Consider the following 14,982-nt stretch of genomic DNA (forward strand, 5'->3'; position numbering starts at 1 on the left):
GTGTGGTCATTGGTTTGTCCTCTCTTCACTCCTCCATTTTAATCCACAGTCAGATGAAGGTGTGGTCAGTGGTTTGTCCTCTCTTCACTCCTCCATTTTAATCCACAGTCAGATGAAGGTGTGGTCATTGGTTTGTTCTCTCTTCACTCCATTTTAATCCACAGTCAGATTTGGTCAGTGGTTTGTTCTCTCTTCACTCCATTTTAATCCACAGTCAGATGAAGGTGTGGTCATTGGTTGGTTCTCTCTTCACTCCATTTTAATCCACAGTCAGATGAAGGTGTGGTCAGTGGTTTGTCCTCTCTTCACTCCTCCATTTTAATCCACAGTCAGATGAAGGTGTGGTCAGTGGTTTGTCCTCTCTTCACTCCTCCATTTTAATCCACAGTCAGATGAAGGTGTGGTCAGTGGTTTGTCCTCTCTTCACTCCTCCATTTTAATCCACAGTCAGATGAAGGTGTGGTCAGTGGTTTGTCCTCTCTTCACTCCATTTTAATCCACAGTCAGATGAAGGTGTGGTCAGTGGTTTGTCCTCTCTTCACTCCTCCATTTTAATCCACAGTCAGATGAAGGTGTGGTCAGTGGTTTAGCCTCTCTTCACTCCTCCATTTTAATCCACAGTCAGATGAAGGTGTGGTCAGTGGTTTGTCCTCTCTTCACTCCTCCATTTTAATCCACAGTCAGATGAAGGTGTGGTCAGTGGTTTGTCCTCTCTTCACTCCTCCATTTTAATCCACAGTCAGATGAAGGTGTGGTCATTGGTTTGTCCTCTCTTCACTCCTCCATTTTAATCCACAGTCAGATGAAGGTGTGGTCAGTGGTTTGTCCTATCTTCACTCCTCCATTTTAATCCACAGTCAGATGAAGGTGTGGTCAGTGGTTTGTCCTCTCTTCACTCCATTTTAATCCACAGTCAGATGAAGGTGTGGTCAGTGGTTTGTCCTCTCTTCACTCCTCCATTTTAATCCACAGTCAGATGAAGGTGTGGTCAGTGGTTTGTCCTCTCTTCACTCCTCCATTTTAATCCACAGTCAGATGAAGGTGTGGTCAGTGGTTTGTCCTCTCTTCACTCCTCCATTTTAATCCACAGTCAGATGAAGGTGTGGTCAGTGGTTTGTCCTCTCTTCACTCCTCCATTTTAATCCACAGTCAGATGAAGGTGTGGTCAGTGGTTTATTCACTCCTCCATTTTAATCCACAGTCAGATGAAGGTGTGGTCAGTGGTTTATTCACTCCTCCATTTTAATCCACAGTCAGATGAAGGTGTGGTCAGTGGTTTCTTCACTCCTCCATTTTAATCCACAGTCAGATGAAGGTGTGGTCAGTGGTTTATTCACTCCTCCATTTTAATCCACAGTCAGATGAAGGTGTGGTCAGTGGTTTATTCACTCCTCCATTTTAATCCACAGTCAGATGAAGGTGTGGTCAGTGGTTTGTCCTCTCTTCACTCCTCCATTTTAATCCACAGTCAGATGAAGGTGTGGTCATTGGTTTGTCCTCTCTTCACTCCTCCATTTTAATCCACAGTCAGATGAAGGTGTGGTCATTGGTTTGTTCTCTCTTCACTCCTCCATTTTAATCCACAGTCAGATGAAGGTGTGGTCAGTGGTTTGTCCTCTCTTCACTCCTCCATTTTAATCCACAGTCAGATGAAGGTGTGGTCATTGGTTTGTCCTCTCTTCACTCCTCCATTTTAATCCACAGTCAGATGAAGGTGTGGTCAGTGGTTTGTCCTCTCTTCACTCCTCCATTTTAATCCACAGTCAGATGAAGGTGTGGTCAGTGGTTTGTCCTCTCTTCACTCCTCCATTTTAATCCACAGTCAGATGAAGGTGTGGTCAGTGGTTTGTTCTCTCTTCACTCCTCCATTTTAATCCACAGTCAGATGAAGGTGTGGTCAGTGGTTTGTCCTCTCTTCACTCCTCCATTTTAATCCACAGTCAGATGAAGGTGTGGTCAGTGGTTTGTCCTCTCTTCACTCCTCCATTTTAATCCACAGTCAGATGAAGGTGTGGTCAGTGGTTGGTCCTCTCTTCACTCCATTTTAAAAGGCCCAAATGGTGATTGAAGTTTGTCTCACTTCAACACTCTGAATCTGGGAATCATCTCTATTGAATCCCACTTCCTCTGACTGCAGCCCCCTGCTTATGCTTACATTGCCAAAGCAAGTGAAATAGACAGGAAGTCAACAAGTGAAATAGACAGGAAGTCAACAAGTGAAATAGACAGGAAGTCAACAAGTGAAATAGACAGGAAGTCAACAAGTGAAATAGACAGGAAGTCAACAAGTGAAATAGACAGGAAGTCAACAAGTGAAATAGACAGGAAGTCAACAAGTGAAATAGACAGGAAGTCAACAAGTGAGTTAGACAGGAAGTAAACAAGTGAGTTAGACAGGAAGTAAACAAGTGAGTTAGACAGGAAGTAAACAAGTGAGTTAGACAGGAAGTAAACAAGTGCGTTAGACAGGAAGTAAGCAAGGGGAAAAAATAAGGGAAATAATCCATCAAATATGAGAGAGAAACTAAAGCTCAAGTTTTAATATAAACTATCTTTCTCTACCTCTGTCTTTCTCTCATTCTGGCTGCCCGCCTACCTCTTTCTGACTAGTCCTCTCTGGCCTCACAGTAGGCGTCCTCTCTGGCCTCACAGTAGGCGTCCTCTCTGGCCTCACAGTAGGCGTCCTCTCTGGCCTCACAGTAGGCCTCCACTCTGGCCTCACAGTAGGCCTCCACTCTGGCCTCACAGTAGGCCTCCACTCTGGCCTCACAGTAGGCCTCCACTCTGGCCTCACAGTAGGCCTCCACTCTGGCCTCACAGTAGGCCTCCACTCTGGCCTCACAGTAGGCCTCCACTCTGGCCTCACAGTAGGCCTCCACTCTGGCCTCACAGTAGGCCTCCACTCTGGCCTCACAGTAGGCCTCCACTCTGGCCTCACAGTAGGCCTCCACTCTGGCCTCACAGTAGGCCTCCACTCTGGCCTCACAGTAGGCCTCCTCTCTGGCCTCACAGTAGGTCTCCACTCTGGCCTCACAGTAGGCCTCCACTCTGGCCTCACAGTAGGCCTCCACTCCACTCTGGCCTCACAGTAGGCCTCCACTCCACTCTGGCCTCACAGTAGGCCTCCTCTCCTCTCTGGCCTCACAGTAGGCCTCCTCTCCTCTCTGGCCTCACAGTAGGCCTCCTCTCCTCTCTGGCCTCACAGTAGGCCTCCTCTCCTCTCTGGCCACACAGTAGGCCTCCTCTCCTCTCTGGCCTCACAGTGGGCCTCCTCTCCTCTCTGGCCTCACAGTGGGCCTCCTCTCCTCTCTGGTCCTCACAGTGGGCCTCCTCTCCTCTCTGGTCCTCACCGTGGGCCTCCTCCCCTCTCTGGTCCTCACCGTGGGCCTCCTCCCTCTCTGGTCCTCACCGTGGGCCTCCTCTCCTCTCTGGTCCTCACCGTGGGCCTCCTCTCCTCTCTGGTCCTCACCGTGGGCCTCCTCTCCTCTGGTCCTCACCGTGGGCCTCCCCTCCTCTCTGGTCCTCACCGTGGGCCTCCTCTCCTCTGGTCCTCACCGTGGGCCTCCTCTCCTCTCTGGTCCTCACCGTGGGCCTCCTCTCATAACAGCTGCCCGGCCAGTAAGTGGAGCACGGCTTATGTCAGTTCCCCCCTGAGTCGCATCCAGCCTTTTGACCCGCTGTTCTGTAGCGCTGAAAGGGGAATTGGAATACGCTGACGACTGAACAAAAAGCTGCCGAGCACCAGAGGACTGAGGCCTGGCTGGCTGATCTACCCACACGCACGGACAGACAGAGAGGAGTTTCTTGCCCGAGCACCTGCAACATTGCCTTCCCACTTGTCAAGTGCCCTTTTGGGTGGGGGTTTATACAGTACCAGTCAACAGTTTTAGAAAACCTACTCATTCATGGGCTTTTCTTCATTTGGACTATTTTAAACATTGTAGAAATAATAATGGAGACATCAACACTATGAAATAACACATGGAATAATGTAATAACCAAAAAAGTGTTTAAACAAATCCGAATATATTTGATTTTCTTGAAAGTAGGCACCCTTTGCCTTGATGACAGCTTTGCACACTCTTGGCATTCTCTCAACCAGCTTCATGTGGTAGTCATCTGGAGTGCATTTCAATTAACAGGTGTGCCTTGTTAAAAGTAAATTTGTGGAATTTCTTCACTTCTTAATGCGTTTGAGCCAATCAGTTTTATGACAAGGTAGGGGTGGTATACAGAAGATATCCCTATTTGGTAAATGACCAAGTCCATATTATGGCAAGAACAGCTAAAATGAGCAAAGAGAAACGACAGTCCATCCTTACTTCAAGACATGAAGATCCGTCAATCTGGAAAATTAAGGACTTTGAAAGTTTTTTTCAAGTGCAGTCGCAAAAACCAGAGGGGGCTGAGAGGCTGAGAGGGGGAGAGACCGTGGCTGAGAGAGAGGGAGAGACCGTGGCTGAGAGAGAGGGAGAGACCGTGGCTGAGAGAGAGGGAGAGACCGTGGCTGAGAGAGAGGGAGAGACCGTGGCTGAGAGAGAGGGCGAGACCGTGGCTGAGAGAGAGGGAGAGACCGTGGCTGAGAGAGAGGGAGAGACCGTGGCTGAGAGAGAGGGAGAGACCGTGGCTGAGAGAGAGGGAGAGACCGTGGCTGAGAGAGAGGGAGATACTTTGTTTGGAGACATAGATACTCAGTGTCCCTCAGGCTTTAGAAAAAGTTTACAACCATCAATCAAACAAAAACGTAAAATGGGCCTGGGACTGGCATAAGCAGGACTTAGTGCTGAATGAAATGGGGGGGGGGGGAGGTACTAACCACATTTGGCTAAAACTTAACGAAGGTACAATCTATTGGGACATGATGTATACGTATGTGCAGCTTATGCTTCTTCAGATTCATCATATTATGAGGATCCGTTTTCTCTCCATACAGAAATCATTACATTTTAGACAGAGGGTAAAGTTATGCTTTGTGGAGATTTCAATGTGAAATCAGGTTCTGAGCCTGACGACACTGATGAGGGAGGTAACCACCACATATTTGAACACCCCTCCTTGTACAGTAGCCCTTTTATAAATAATGGAAACAGTCCTGAACAAACACTGAACAAAAAGGGGAAGGAGTTAGTGCATCTCTGTCGAGCGTTAGGCCTGTACAGGCTTAATGATAGAGTCAGATGGGACTCTTTTTAGGTTGGTTCACTTACTGCTCAGCTCTTGGGACAAGTGTAGTCGATTATGTCATCACTGACGTGGACCCCCCCCTCCATTAGTGTCAGACCACAGTCAGATCAACGTGTTTCTGAACAAATTAACCAGCAGTAAAGATTTTTTTTTAAATTTGATTTAACTAGCCATTAAATAGTACAAACTGAACCAATCATACAGATGGGCTCCAAACATATTTATTATGGATCCCCATTAGCTGCTGCCAAGGCAAAACCTACTCTTCTCGAGGTCTGGCAAAATAAAGGCAGTTGCAACAGAAATTCACTGAAACATTAAACTCAAATGAAATGATGAATTCTGTTCAGGTCTTCAATAATTTCCGAAACCATTTAAAGGAGGTATCCATTCAGCTAATAGAGACATGAATTGTATCTTCCAAAAAGTAACATCAAAAGTAAATCTGAGAGAACCAAAGAGATGCAACATCCGAAACAAGAAAACAAAGTTTTAAAAAAAATAAAAATAATGCTTTGATAACGAATGTAAAACAATTGGAAAACACCTGAGACAAACGTCAAATGAAAAACATAAACCGCAAAATAACCCAGAGCTACGATATGAATACTTTGAAACTCAAACAGTAGAAACATACACTGTAACGCAATAAATTGATTTTTACCAATAAGACGACTGATGAAATTCTAAACGCAATTGACCAAAATCAGTTATGCGACGTGAAATTATTTAAGCACAACAAAGCCACAGAAATTAGCCATACAAGATTTGAGGAATTTAATATTAACCTATTTTGATTATCTATGTAAAAAATATTCCATCAAAAAAGTCTTACAACATAGAAATTCAAGAAACATGTCAAATCATGGAATCAGTCATTTAAAAAACAACCAACAGCAACTTCGTACAGCCATTGAAGAGGAGTGGGACAACATTCCACAATCAACAGCCTGATCAACTCCAGCACAAGGTTCACCTTTGTAATGTTAATGCTGTCTAATCAGCTTCTTGATATGCCACACCTGTCAGGTGGATGGATTATATTGACAAAGAATAAAATGCTCACGAACAGGGAGGTAAACAGATCAGTAAAACCTTTTTTTGGGTTAATAAAAGCTTATTGTGCATATGGAACATTTCTGGGATCTTTTTGTTCACCTCATGAAACATGGGACCAACACTTTACATGTTGCGTTTTAATATTTTTGTTCAGTGTTAGTTCATGAGGCCCTAATCTATGGATTTCACATGACTGGGAATACAGATATGCATCTGATCACAGATACCTAAAAAAAAAAAAAAAAAATTGGGGCGTGGATCATAAATCCAGTTTGTATCTGGTGTGAACACCATTTGCCTCATGCAGTGTGACATCTCCTTCACGTAGAGTTGATCAGGCTGTTGATTGTGGAATGTTGTCCCACTCCTCTTCAATGGCTGTACGAAGTTGCTGGATATTGGCGGAAACTGGACCATACTGTCGTACACATCGACCCAGAGCATCCCAAACATGCTCAATTGGTGACATGTCTGGTGAATATGCAGGCCATGGAAGAACTGGGACATTTTCAACTTCCAGGAATTGCGTACAGATCCTTGAGATATGGGGCCGTGTATTATCATGCTGAAGCATGAGGTGATGGTGACTGATCTCTCGCTCTTGCTCTCTCTACCTCTCTCTACCTCTCTCTACCCCTCTCTCTACCTCTCTCCCCTTGTTTGTTTCTTTCTTTGGGAGGGCCCAGCTGGCCCCTGGGGCCCGGGTCAGCAGGTGGGAGGATGGATGAATAACCAGGTGCTTAAAATCCGACACAGGTGAGCCTCCTTGAGAAAGTGCAAACCCGTGCCTACCTGCTTGGTCACTGGAGCAGCGGGTTTGTTTCATTTGTCTGGTCGTGCCCCCTAACCCCCCACGTCACCCCCAGGGAGGCCTGAGTGACACAGGAGGTAGGCACGAGTTTGCACTTTTGGGACAGTTCCATTGCTTGAGGCCGGACAAGCTCAATCAAGCACAGCTAAAGTATTTGAACTTCACTCTGATGAAAGAATAGATTAGGTCCAGACGAGACTCCAATGTTGTAGAGGAAGGACAGGAACATGGGCAGGAGGTTGGGAGTAGGAGGAGGGTCAGAGTGGGGCATGGTTGGATGGGCCGGTCCCACTCCAGGGGCTAAGGAGGCCGGTCCCACTCCAGGGGCTAAGGAGGCCGGTCCCACTCCAGGGGCTAAACGAGGCCAAGTGGAAGCCATGTGTCACAGCTGACACCGGCTGTTTGACCTTGGAGGAGGTAGAGATGGATGTCTATTCAGACTGCCTGAAGTGATGGCCTCTAGTCTATATCCCCCACACTGTCCCTGTTTATGGCCTCTCTATCCCCCACACTGTCCCTGTTTATGGCCTCTATATCCCCCACACTGTCCCTGTTTATGGCCTCTATATCCCCCACACTGTCCCTGTTTATGGGCTCTAGTCTATATCCCCCACACTGTCCCTGTTTATGGCCTCTATGTCCCCCCCACACTGTCCCTGTTTATGGCCTCTATGTCCCCCACACTGTCCCTGTTTATGGGCTCTATATCCCCCACACTGTCCCTCTTTATGGGCTCTAGTCTATATCCGCTCCATAGAGAGAGAGACCGCTCCGTAGGGGAGAGGGGGACGGCTCCGTAGAGGGAGAGGGGGACGGCTCCGTAGAGAGAGGGGGACAGCTCCGTAGAGGGGGACGGCTCCGTAGAGGGAGAGGGGGACGGATGACCTCATAGCAAGTCAGCAAATACCCTCCGTCACTGTGCTGCCCCCCTCGCCACTGTGCCGCCCCCCTCACCACCAGATCTAGCTACTAGTGGAATAAATAAACATTTTCTCTTTACATATGTCAGTTGTCTATGGAGAGGTTAATTGAACCATAAAGGAACATTTTCTCAGGGAGCCTGGAATGAATCATTCCCCCTCACACACACACACACACACACACACACTTCATCAAATGTAATTGGAGGAAAGTTGTCGATATGGCAACAAAAGTGCGTGCTCATCGAGCAGAAGGCAGCAGACGTGTGTGTGTGTGTGTGTGTGTGTCGCTGTAGTGGTGTGGTTTCAGGAGACCCGTTGTGTGTTCTGTCCCTGCTAAAAACGTGTTCACTAGGACACGCTTAACTGAAACGGGTTCACTAGGACACGCCTAACTAAAACGCGCTCATTAGGACACGCCTAACTAAAACGCGCTCATTAGGACACGCCTAACTAAAACGCGCTCATTAGGACACGCCTAACTAAAACGGGCTCATTAGGACACGCCTAACTGAAACGTGCTCATTAGGACACGCCTAACTGAAACGTGCTCATTAGGACACGCCTAACTAAAACGCGCTCATTAGGACACGCCTAACTAAAACGCGCTCATTAGGACACGCCTAACTGAAACGTGCTCATTAGGACACGCCTAACTAAAACGTGCTCATTAGGACACGCCTAACTAAAACGCGCTCATTAGGACACGCCTAACTAAAACGGGCTCATTAGGACACGCCTAACTGAAACGTGCTCATTAGGACACGCCTAACTGAAACGTGCTCATTAGGACACGCCTAACTGAAACGTGCTCATTAGGACACGCCTAACTGAAACACGCTCATTAGGACACGCCTAACTGAAACGTGCTCATTAGGACACGCCTAACTGAAACGTGCTCATTAGGACACGCCTAACTGAAACGTGCTCATTAGGACACGCCTAACTGAAACGTGCTCATTAGGACACGCCTAACTGAAACGTCTTCACTAGGACACGCCTAACTGAAAACGTCTTCACTAGGACACGCCTAACAGAAACGTCTTCACTAGGACACGCCTAACTGAAACGTGCTCACTAGGACACGCCTAACTAAAACGTGCTCATTAGGACACGCCTAACTGAAACGTGCTCATTAGGACACGCCTAACTGAAATGCGTTCATTAGGACACGCCTAACTAAAACGTGCTCATTAGGACACGCCTAACTAAAACGTGCTCATTAGGACACGCCTAACTGAAACGTGCTCATTAGGACACGCCTAACTGAAACGTGCTCATTAGGACACGCCTAACTGAAACGTGCTCATTAGGACACGCCTAACTGAGACGTGCTCATTAGGACACGCCTAACTGAGACGTGCTCATTAGGACACGCCTAACTGAGACGTGCTCATTAGGACACGCCTAACTGAGACGTGCTCATTAGGACACGCCTAACAGACGTGCTCATTAGGACACGCCTAACTGAGACGTGCTCATTAGGACACGCCTAACTGAGACGTGCTCATTAGGACACGCCTAACTGAGACGTGCTCATTAGGACACGCCTAACTGAGACGTGCTCATTAGGACACGCCTAACTGAGACGTGCTCATTAGGACACGCCTAACTGAGACGTGCTCATTAGGACACGCCTAACTGAGACGTGCTCATTAGGACACGCCTAACTGAAGACGTGCTCATTAGGACACGCCTAACTGAGACGTGCTCATTAGGACACGCCTAACTGAGACGTGCTCATTAGGACACGCCTAACTGAGACGCGCTCATTAGGACACGCCTAACTGAGACGCGCTCATTAGGACACGCCTAACTGAGACGCGCTCATTAGGACACGCCTAACTGAGACGCGCTCATTAGGACACGCCTAACTGAGACGCGCTCATTAGGACACGCCTAACTGAGACGCGCTCATTAGGACACGCCTAACTGAGACGCGCTCATTAGGACACGCCTAACTGAGACGCGCTCATTAGGACACGCCTAACTGAGACGCGCTCATTAGGACACGCCTAACTGAGACGCGCTCATTAGGACACGCCTAACTGAGACGCGCTCATTAGGACACGCCTAACTGAGACGCGCTCATTAGGACACGCCTAACTGAGACGCGCTCATTAGGACACGCCTAACTGAGACGCGCTCATTAGGACACGCCTAACTGAGGACACGCGCTCATTAGGACACGCCTAACTGAGACGCGCTCATTAGGACACGCCTAACTGAGACGCGCTCATTAGGACACGCCTAACTGAGACGCGCTCATTAGGACACGCCTAACTGAGACGCGCTCATTAGGACACGCCTAACTGAAACGCGCTCATTAGGACACGCCTAACTGAAACGCGCTCATTAGGACACGCCTAACTGAAACGCGCTCATTAGGACACGCCTAACTGAAACGCGCTCATTAGGACACGCCTAACTGAAACGCGCTCATTAGGACACGCCTAACTGAAACGCGCTCATTAGGACACGCCTAACTGAAACGCGCTCATTAGGACACGCCTAACTGAAACGTGTTAGAAGTTGGATGCAACCCTACATTGTACCTGTTCAGGTAGTACCTTTCCCAGTTCAGACGGGATTTCTACTGTTTGTGCCTAGTGGATAGAGCCGCTTGTCTCTGATCTGCTAACAAGTGCTGAGAAGCTACATCTGTTCTGTGTCACTAAGAGACTAAAGGAGAGAGAGGAGGAGGAGGGGGGAAGGGAGGATCAGAGAGATGAAGAGGAGGAGGGAAGGGAGGAGCAGAGAGATGAAGAGGAGGAGGGAAGGGACCTGCAGGAGAGAGGAGGAGAATGAGGAGGAGGAGGAGGGGGAAGGGAGGAGCAGAGAGAGATGAAGGGAGGAGCAGAGAGAACCTGAGGAGGAGGGGGGAAGGGAGGAGCAGAGAGATGGAGAGAGAGGAGGGGGAAAGGGAGGAGCAGAGAGATGGAAAGGGAGGAGGAGGGGGGGAGGGGAGGAGGAGGGAGGAGCAGAGAGATGGAGAGAGGAGGAGGAGGAGGGGGAAGGGAGGAGCAGAGAGATGGAGAGAGGAGGAGGAGGGGGAAAGGGAGGAGCAGAGATGGATGGAGAGAAAGGAGGAGGGTGAGGATGAGAGAGAGGGAAGGGAGGAGGAGGAGGGGGAAGGGAGGAGCAGAGAGATGGAGGAGAGAGGAGGGGGAAGGGAGGAGCAGAGAGATGGAAAGGGAGAGAGAGGAGGGGGGAAGGGAGGAGCAGAGAGATGGGAGAGAGGAGGAGGAGGGGGAGGAGAGGGGAGAGAGGGGAGGAGGAGAGGAGAGGAGGTTCTGAGATGGAGAGGGAGGGGGAAGGGAGGAGCAGAGAGATGGAGAGAGGAGGAGGAGGGGGGAGGGAGGATCAGAGAGATGGGAGGAGGAGGAGCGGAGAGGAGGGGGAAGGGAGGAGCAGAGATGGGAGGAGGGGGGAAAGGGGAAGGGAGGAGCAGGAGGAGGAGAGGAGAGGAGGAGGAGGAGGGGGAAGGGAGGATCTGTTCTGTGTCACTAAGAGACTAAAGGAGAGAGAGAGAGGAGGAGGAGGGAGGGGAAGGGAGGAGGAGGAAGAGGGGGAAAGGGAGGAGCAGAGATGAAGAGGAAAGGGAGGAGAGGAGAGGAGGGGGGAAGAGATGAGGGAGAGGAGGGGGGAAAGGGAGGAGCGGAGAGGGGGAGGGAGGAGAGGAGGAGGAGGAGGGAGGAGCGGAGAGGAGGGGGAAAGGGAGAGAGATGAAGGGAGGAGCAGGGGATTGAGATGAGGAGGGAGGAGGGGAAGGAGAGGAGAGGAGAGAGGGAGGAGGGGGAAAGGGAGAGAGATGAAGGGAGGGAGGAGCAGAGAGATGGAGATGATGAGGAGGAGGGGGAAGGGAGAGAGAGAGAGGGAGGGGGAAAGGGAGGAGCGGAGAGGAGGGGGAAAGGGAGGAGAGATGGAGAGAGGGAGGAGGAGGGGGAAGGGAGGAGGGAGGGGGAGGGAGGAGCAGAGAGATGGAGAGAGGGGAGGAGGAGGGAGGAGCAGAGAGAGGGAGGAGGAGGAGGAGGGGGAGGGAGGGCAGAGGGAGGGAAAGGGAGGAGAGAGCGGAGAGGGAGAGGAGGAGGAGGGAGGAGGGGGAGGAGAGAGATGGAGGGGGAGGAGGAGGAGGGGGAGAGGAGGGGGGAGGAGCAGAGAGATGGAGAGAGAGAGGGGGGAGGAGGGGGAAGGGAGGAGCAGAGAGATGGAGAGAGGAGGAGGAGGGGGAAGGGAGGAGCAGAGAGAGATGGAGGGGGAGGGAGGAGAGAGGAGGGGGAAAGGGAGGAGCAGGAGGAGGAGGAGGGGGGTGGAGAGAGAGGAGGGGGAAGGGAGGAGCAGAGAGATGGAGGAGGAGGAGGGGGAAGGGAGGAGCAGAGAGATGGAGAGAGGAGGAGGAGGGGGGGGAAGGGAGAGAGCAGGGAGATGAGAGAGGAGGAGGAGGAGGAGGGGGAAAGGGAGGAGCAGAGAGATGGGAGAGGGAGGGAGGGGGGAGGAGCAGGAGAGGAGCAGAGGATGGAGAGGGAGGAGGAGGAGATGGAGGAGAGGAGGAGAAAGGGAGGGGGGAAGGGAGGAGCAGAGAGATGGAGAGGAGGAGGAGGGGGGGGGGGGAAGGGAGGAGCAGAGATGGAGAGGAGGAGGGGGAAGAGGAGGAGCAGAGAGATGGAGAGGAGGAGGTGGAGGGGGAAAGGGAGGAGGGAGGAGCGGAGAGGGGGAAAGGGAGAGAGATGGAGGAGGAGGTGGAGGGGGAAGGGAGGAGCAGAGATGGGAGGAGGGAGGGGGAAAGGGAGGAGCAGAGATGGAGAGGAAAGGGAGGAGGGGGAAGGGAGGAGCAGAGATGGAGAGAGGAGGAGCAGAGGAGAGGGAAAGGGAGGAGCGGAGAGGAGAGGAGGGGGGAAAGGGAGGAGGAGAGAGGGGGGAAAGGGAGGAGCGGAAAGAGGGGGGAGGAGGGAAAGGAGGGAGGAAAGGGAGAGGAGGGGGAAGAGGGAGGAGCAGAGAGAGGGGGAAAGGGAAGCGGAGAGATGGAGGGCGGAGAGGAGGGGGAGAGGGGGAAAGGGAGGAGCGGAGGGGGAAAGGGAGGGGAAAGGGAGGAGCGGAGAGGAGGGGGAAAGGGAGGAGCGGAGAGGAGGGGGAAAGGGAGGAGGGAGAGGAGGGGGGAGGGGGAGGGGGAAAGGGAGGAGCAGAGGAGAGAGGGGGGGGGGAAAGGAGGAGGAGGAGCGGAGGAGGGGGGAAAGGGAGGAGCGGAGAGGGGGAAAGGGAGGGAGAGGAGGGGGAAAGGGAGGAGCGGAGAGGAGGGGGAAAGGGAGGAGCGGAGAGGAGGGGGAAAGGGAGGAGCGGAGAGGAGGGGGAAAGGGAGGAGCGGAGAGGAGGGGGAAAGGGAGGAGCGGAGAGGAGGGGGAAAGGGAGGAGCGGAGAGGAGGGGGAAAGGGAGGAGCGGAGAGGAGGGGGAAAGGGAGGAGCGGAGAGGAGGGGGAAAGGGAGGAGGAGAGGAGGGGGAAAGGGGAGGAGGAGCGAGAGGGGGAGGGAGGAGGAGAGGGGAAAGGGGAGGAGCAGAGGAGGAGAGGAGGAGGGGGGGAAAGGGAGGAGCAGAGGAGAGAGGGAGGAGGAGCAGAGGAGGGAGAGGAGGGGGAGGGGAGGAGCGGAGGGGGAAAGGGAGGAGCGGAGAGATGGAGAGGGAGGAGGAGGGGGAAAGGGAGGAGCGGAGAGATGGAGAGGAGGAGGGGGAAAGGGAGGAGCGGAGAGATGGAGAGGAGGAGGGGAAAGGGAGGAGCGGAGAGATGGAGAGGAGGAGGAGGGGGAAAGGGAGGAGCAGAGAGATGGGGGAGGAGGAGGGGGAAAGGGAGGAGCAGAGAGATGGGAGGAGGAGGAGGGGAAAGGGAGGAGCGGAGAGATGGGAGGAGGAGGAGGGGGAAAGGGAGGAGGGGAGGAGGAGGGGGAAAGGAGGAGCGGAGAGATGGAGATGGAGAGGAGGAGGAGGGGGAAAGGGAGGAGCGGAGAGATGGAGAGGAGGAGGAGGGGGAAAGGGAGGAGGAGAGAAGGGGCATTTAGCTTCATTAATTAGCGCTAGCAGAGATTAGCTCGTTCTCACCTTTAAGCACCATTGATTCACTGTCCTGATCGTAATGAAAAGCGTATTTTAAGGTAAATCCAGGATAAGGGTTAAATGAACCGGCAGAATAAAAGTAGGTGTAATGATAAAGGGGTTAATGAAGGGACTGTAATGTTGCTTCCATCCCCAATAAGGCCTGATGAGATACTTAACCAAGGGACACAAAGGAACCAGGGCAAATTAGTGACATTTAATTGTAGCAGGAAGGAGGTTAGTGGGTTTTGTGTCTGTCTGAATTCCTTAGTTTCTGACTGTGTCACCCAGAACGATCGTGGTGGTATGGCTCAATGGACTTCCCCACATTTGACATCCGTGCAAATTATGATGAGGCTATTTTTCTCAAATGAAAATAGTTTTCAGTTGAACATTTTTTTTTCAATCTATTAACATCAACCATCCAATCAAACTTTATTTATCACATTTCTATCTAAACATAATGTGTGTGTTATTTATTTTGTCCTTTACAGGGAACATCCACTGAGCCTACCCATTGGAGAATGTGGCCTTCTATCAATCTAAAATTAAATAAATGAAGTTGAAGCTAACAGGCTAAAAATGGTTGTTGGACAGTCTGCTTGACTTGATGTGTGTTGTTTATTTGTGTATGTACAGCGGGAACCTCCGCTGACGCCGCCGTGCCGTCCCCACCCCTTCCTGATACCCTTCCTGTGGAAACACAGCTGCCCACTGCCGAAGAGATGGAAGTCACGGACGATGACATCATAGCAGGTAGGAAAACACCTGGACACACACACTACCTTGTAGACTGTTGTCTACAGGACTCCAAGCTCTTACCTGGACACACACACTACCTTGTAGACTGTTGTCTACAGGACTCCAAGCTCTTACCTGGACACACACACTACCTTGTAGACTGTTGTCTACAGGACTCCAAGCTC

The 14,982-nt window shown here is 51.1% G+C and overlaps 1 protein-coding gene across 3 annotated transcripts in view; it reads left to right on the plus strand.

Annotated features, from left to right (window-relative positions):
- Positions 1–14,982, plus strand: part of LOC112219891 (WD repeat-containing protein 7) — a 352,753-nt gene that overhangs the window by 144,257 nt on the left and 193,514 nt on the right. For all 3 annotated transcript variants that reach the window (XM_042302729.1, XM_042302730.1, XM_042302731.1), the window contains one exon: positions 14,696–14,812. In XM_042302729.1, coding sequence (XP_042158663.1) covers positions 14,696–14,812 — 117 coding nt within the window. The remainder of the gene's footprint in view (positions 1–14,695; positions 14,813–14,982) is intronic.

The sequence above is a fragment of the Oncorhynchus tshawytscha genome, linkage group LG20 (assembly GCF_018296145.1).
Source record: "Oncorhynchus tshawytscha isolate Ot180627B linkage group LG20, Otsh_v2.0, whole genome shotgun sequence".
Classification (NCBI taxonomy): domain Eukaryota; kingdom Metazoa; phylum Chordata; class Actinopteri; order Salmoniformes; family Salmonidae; genus Oncorhynchus; species Oncorhynchus tshawytscha.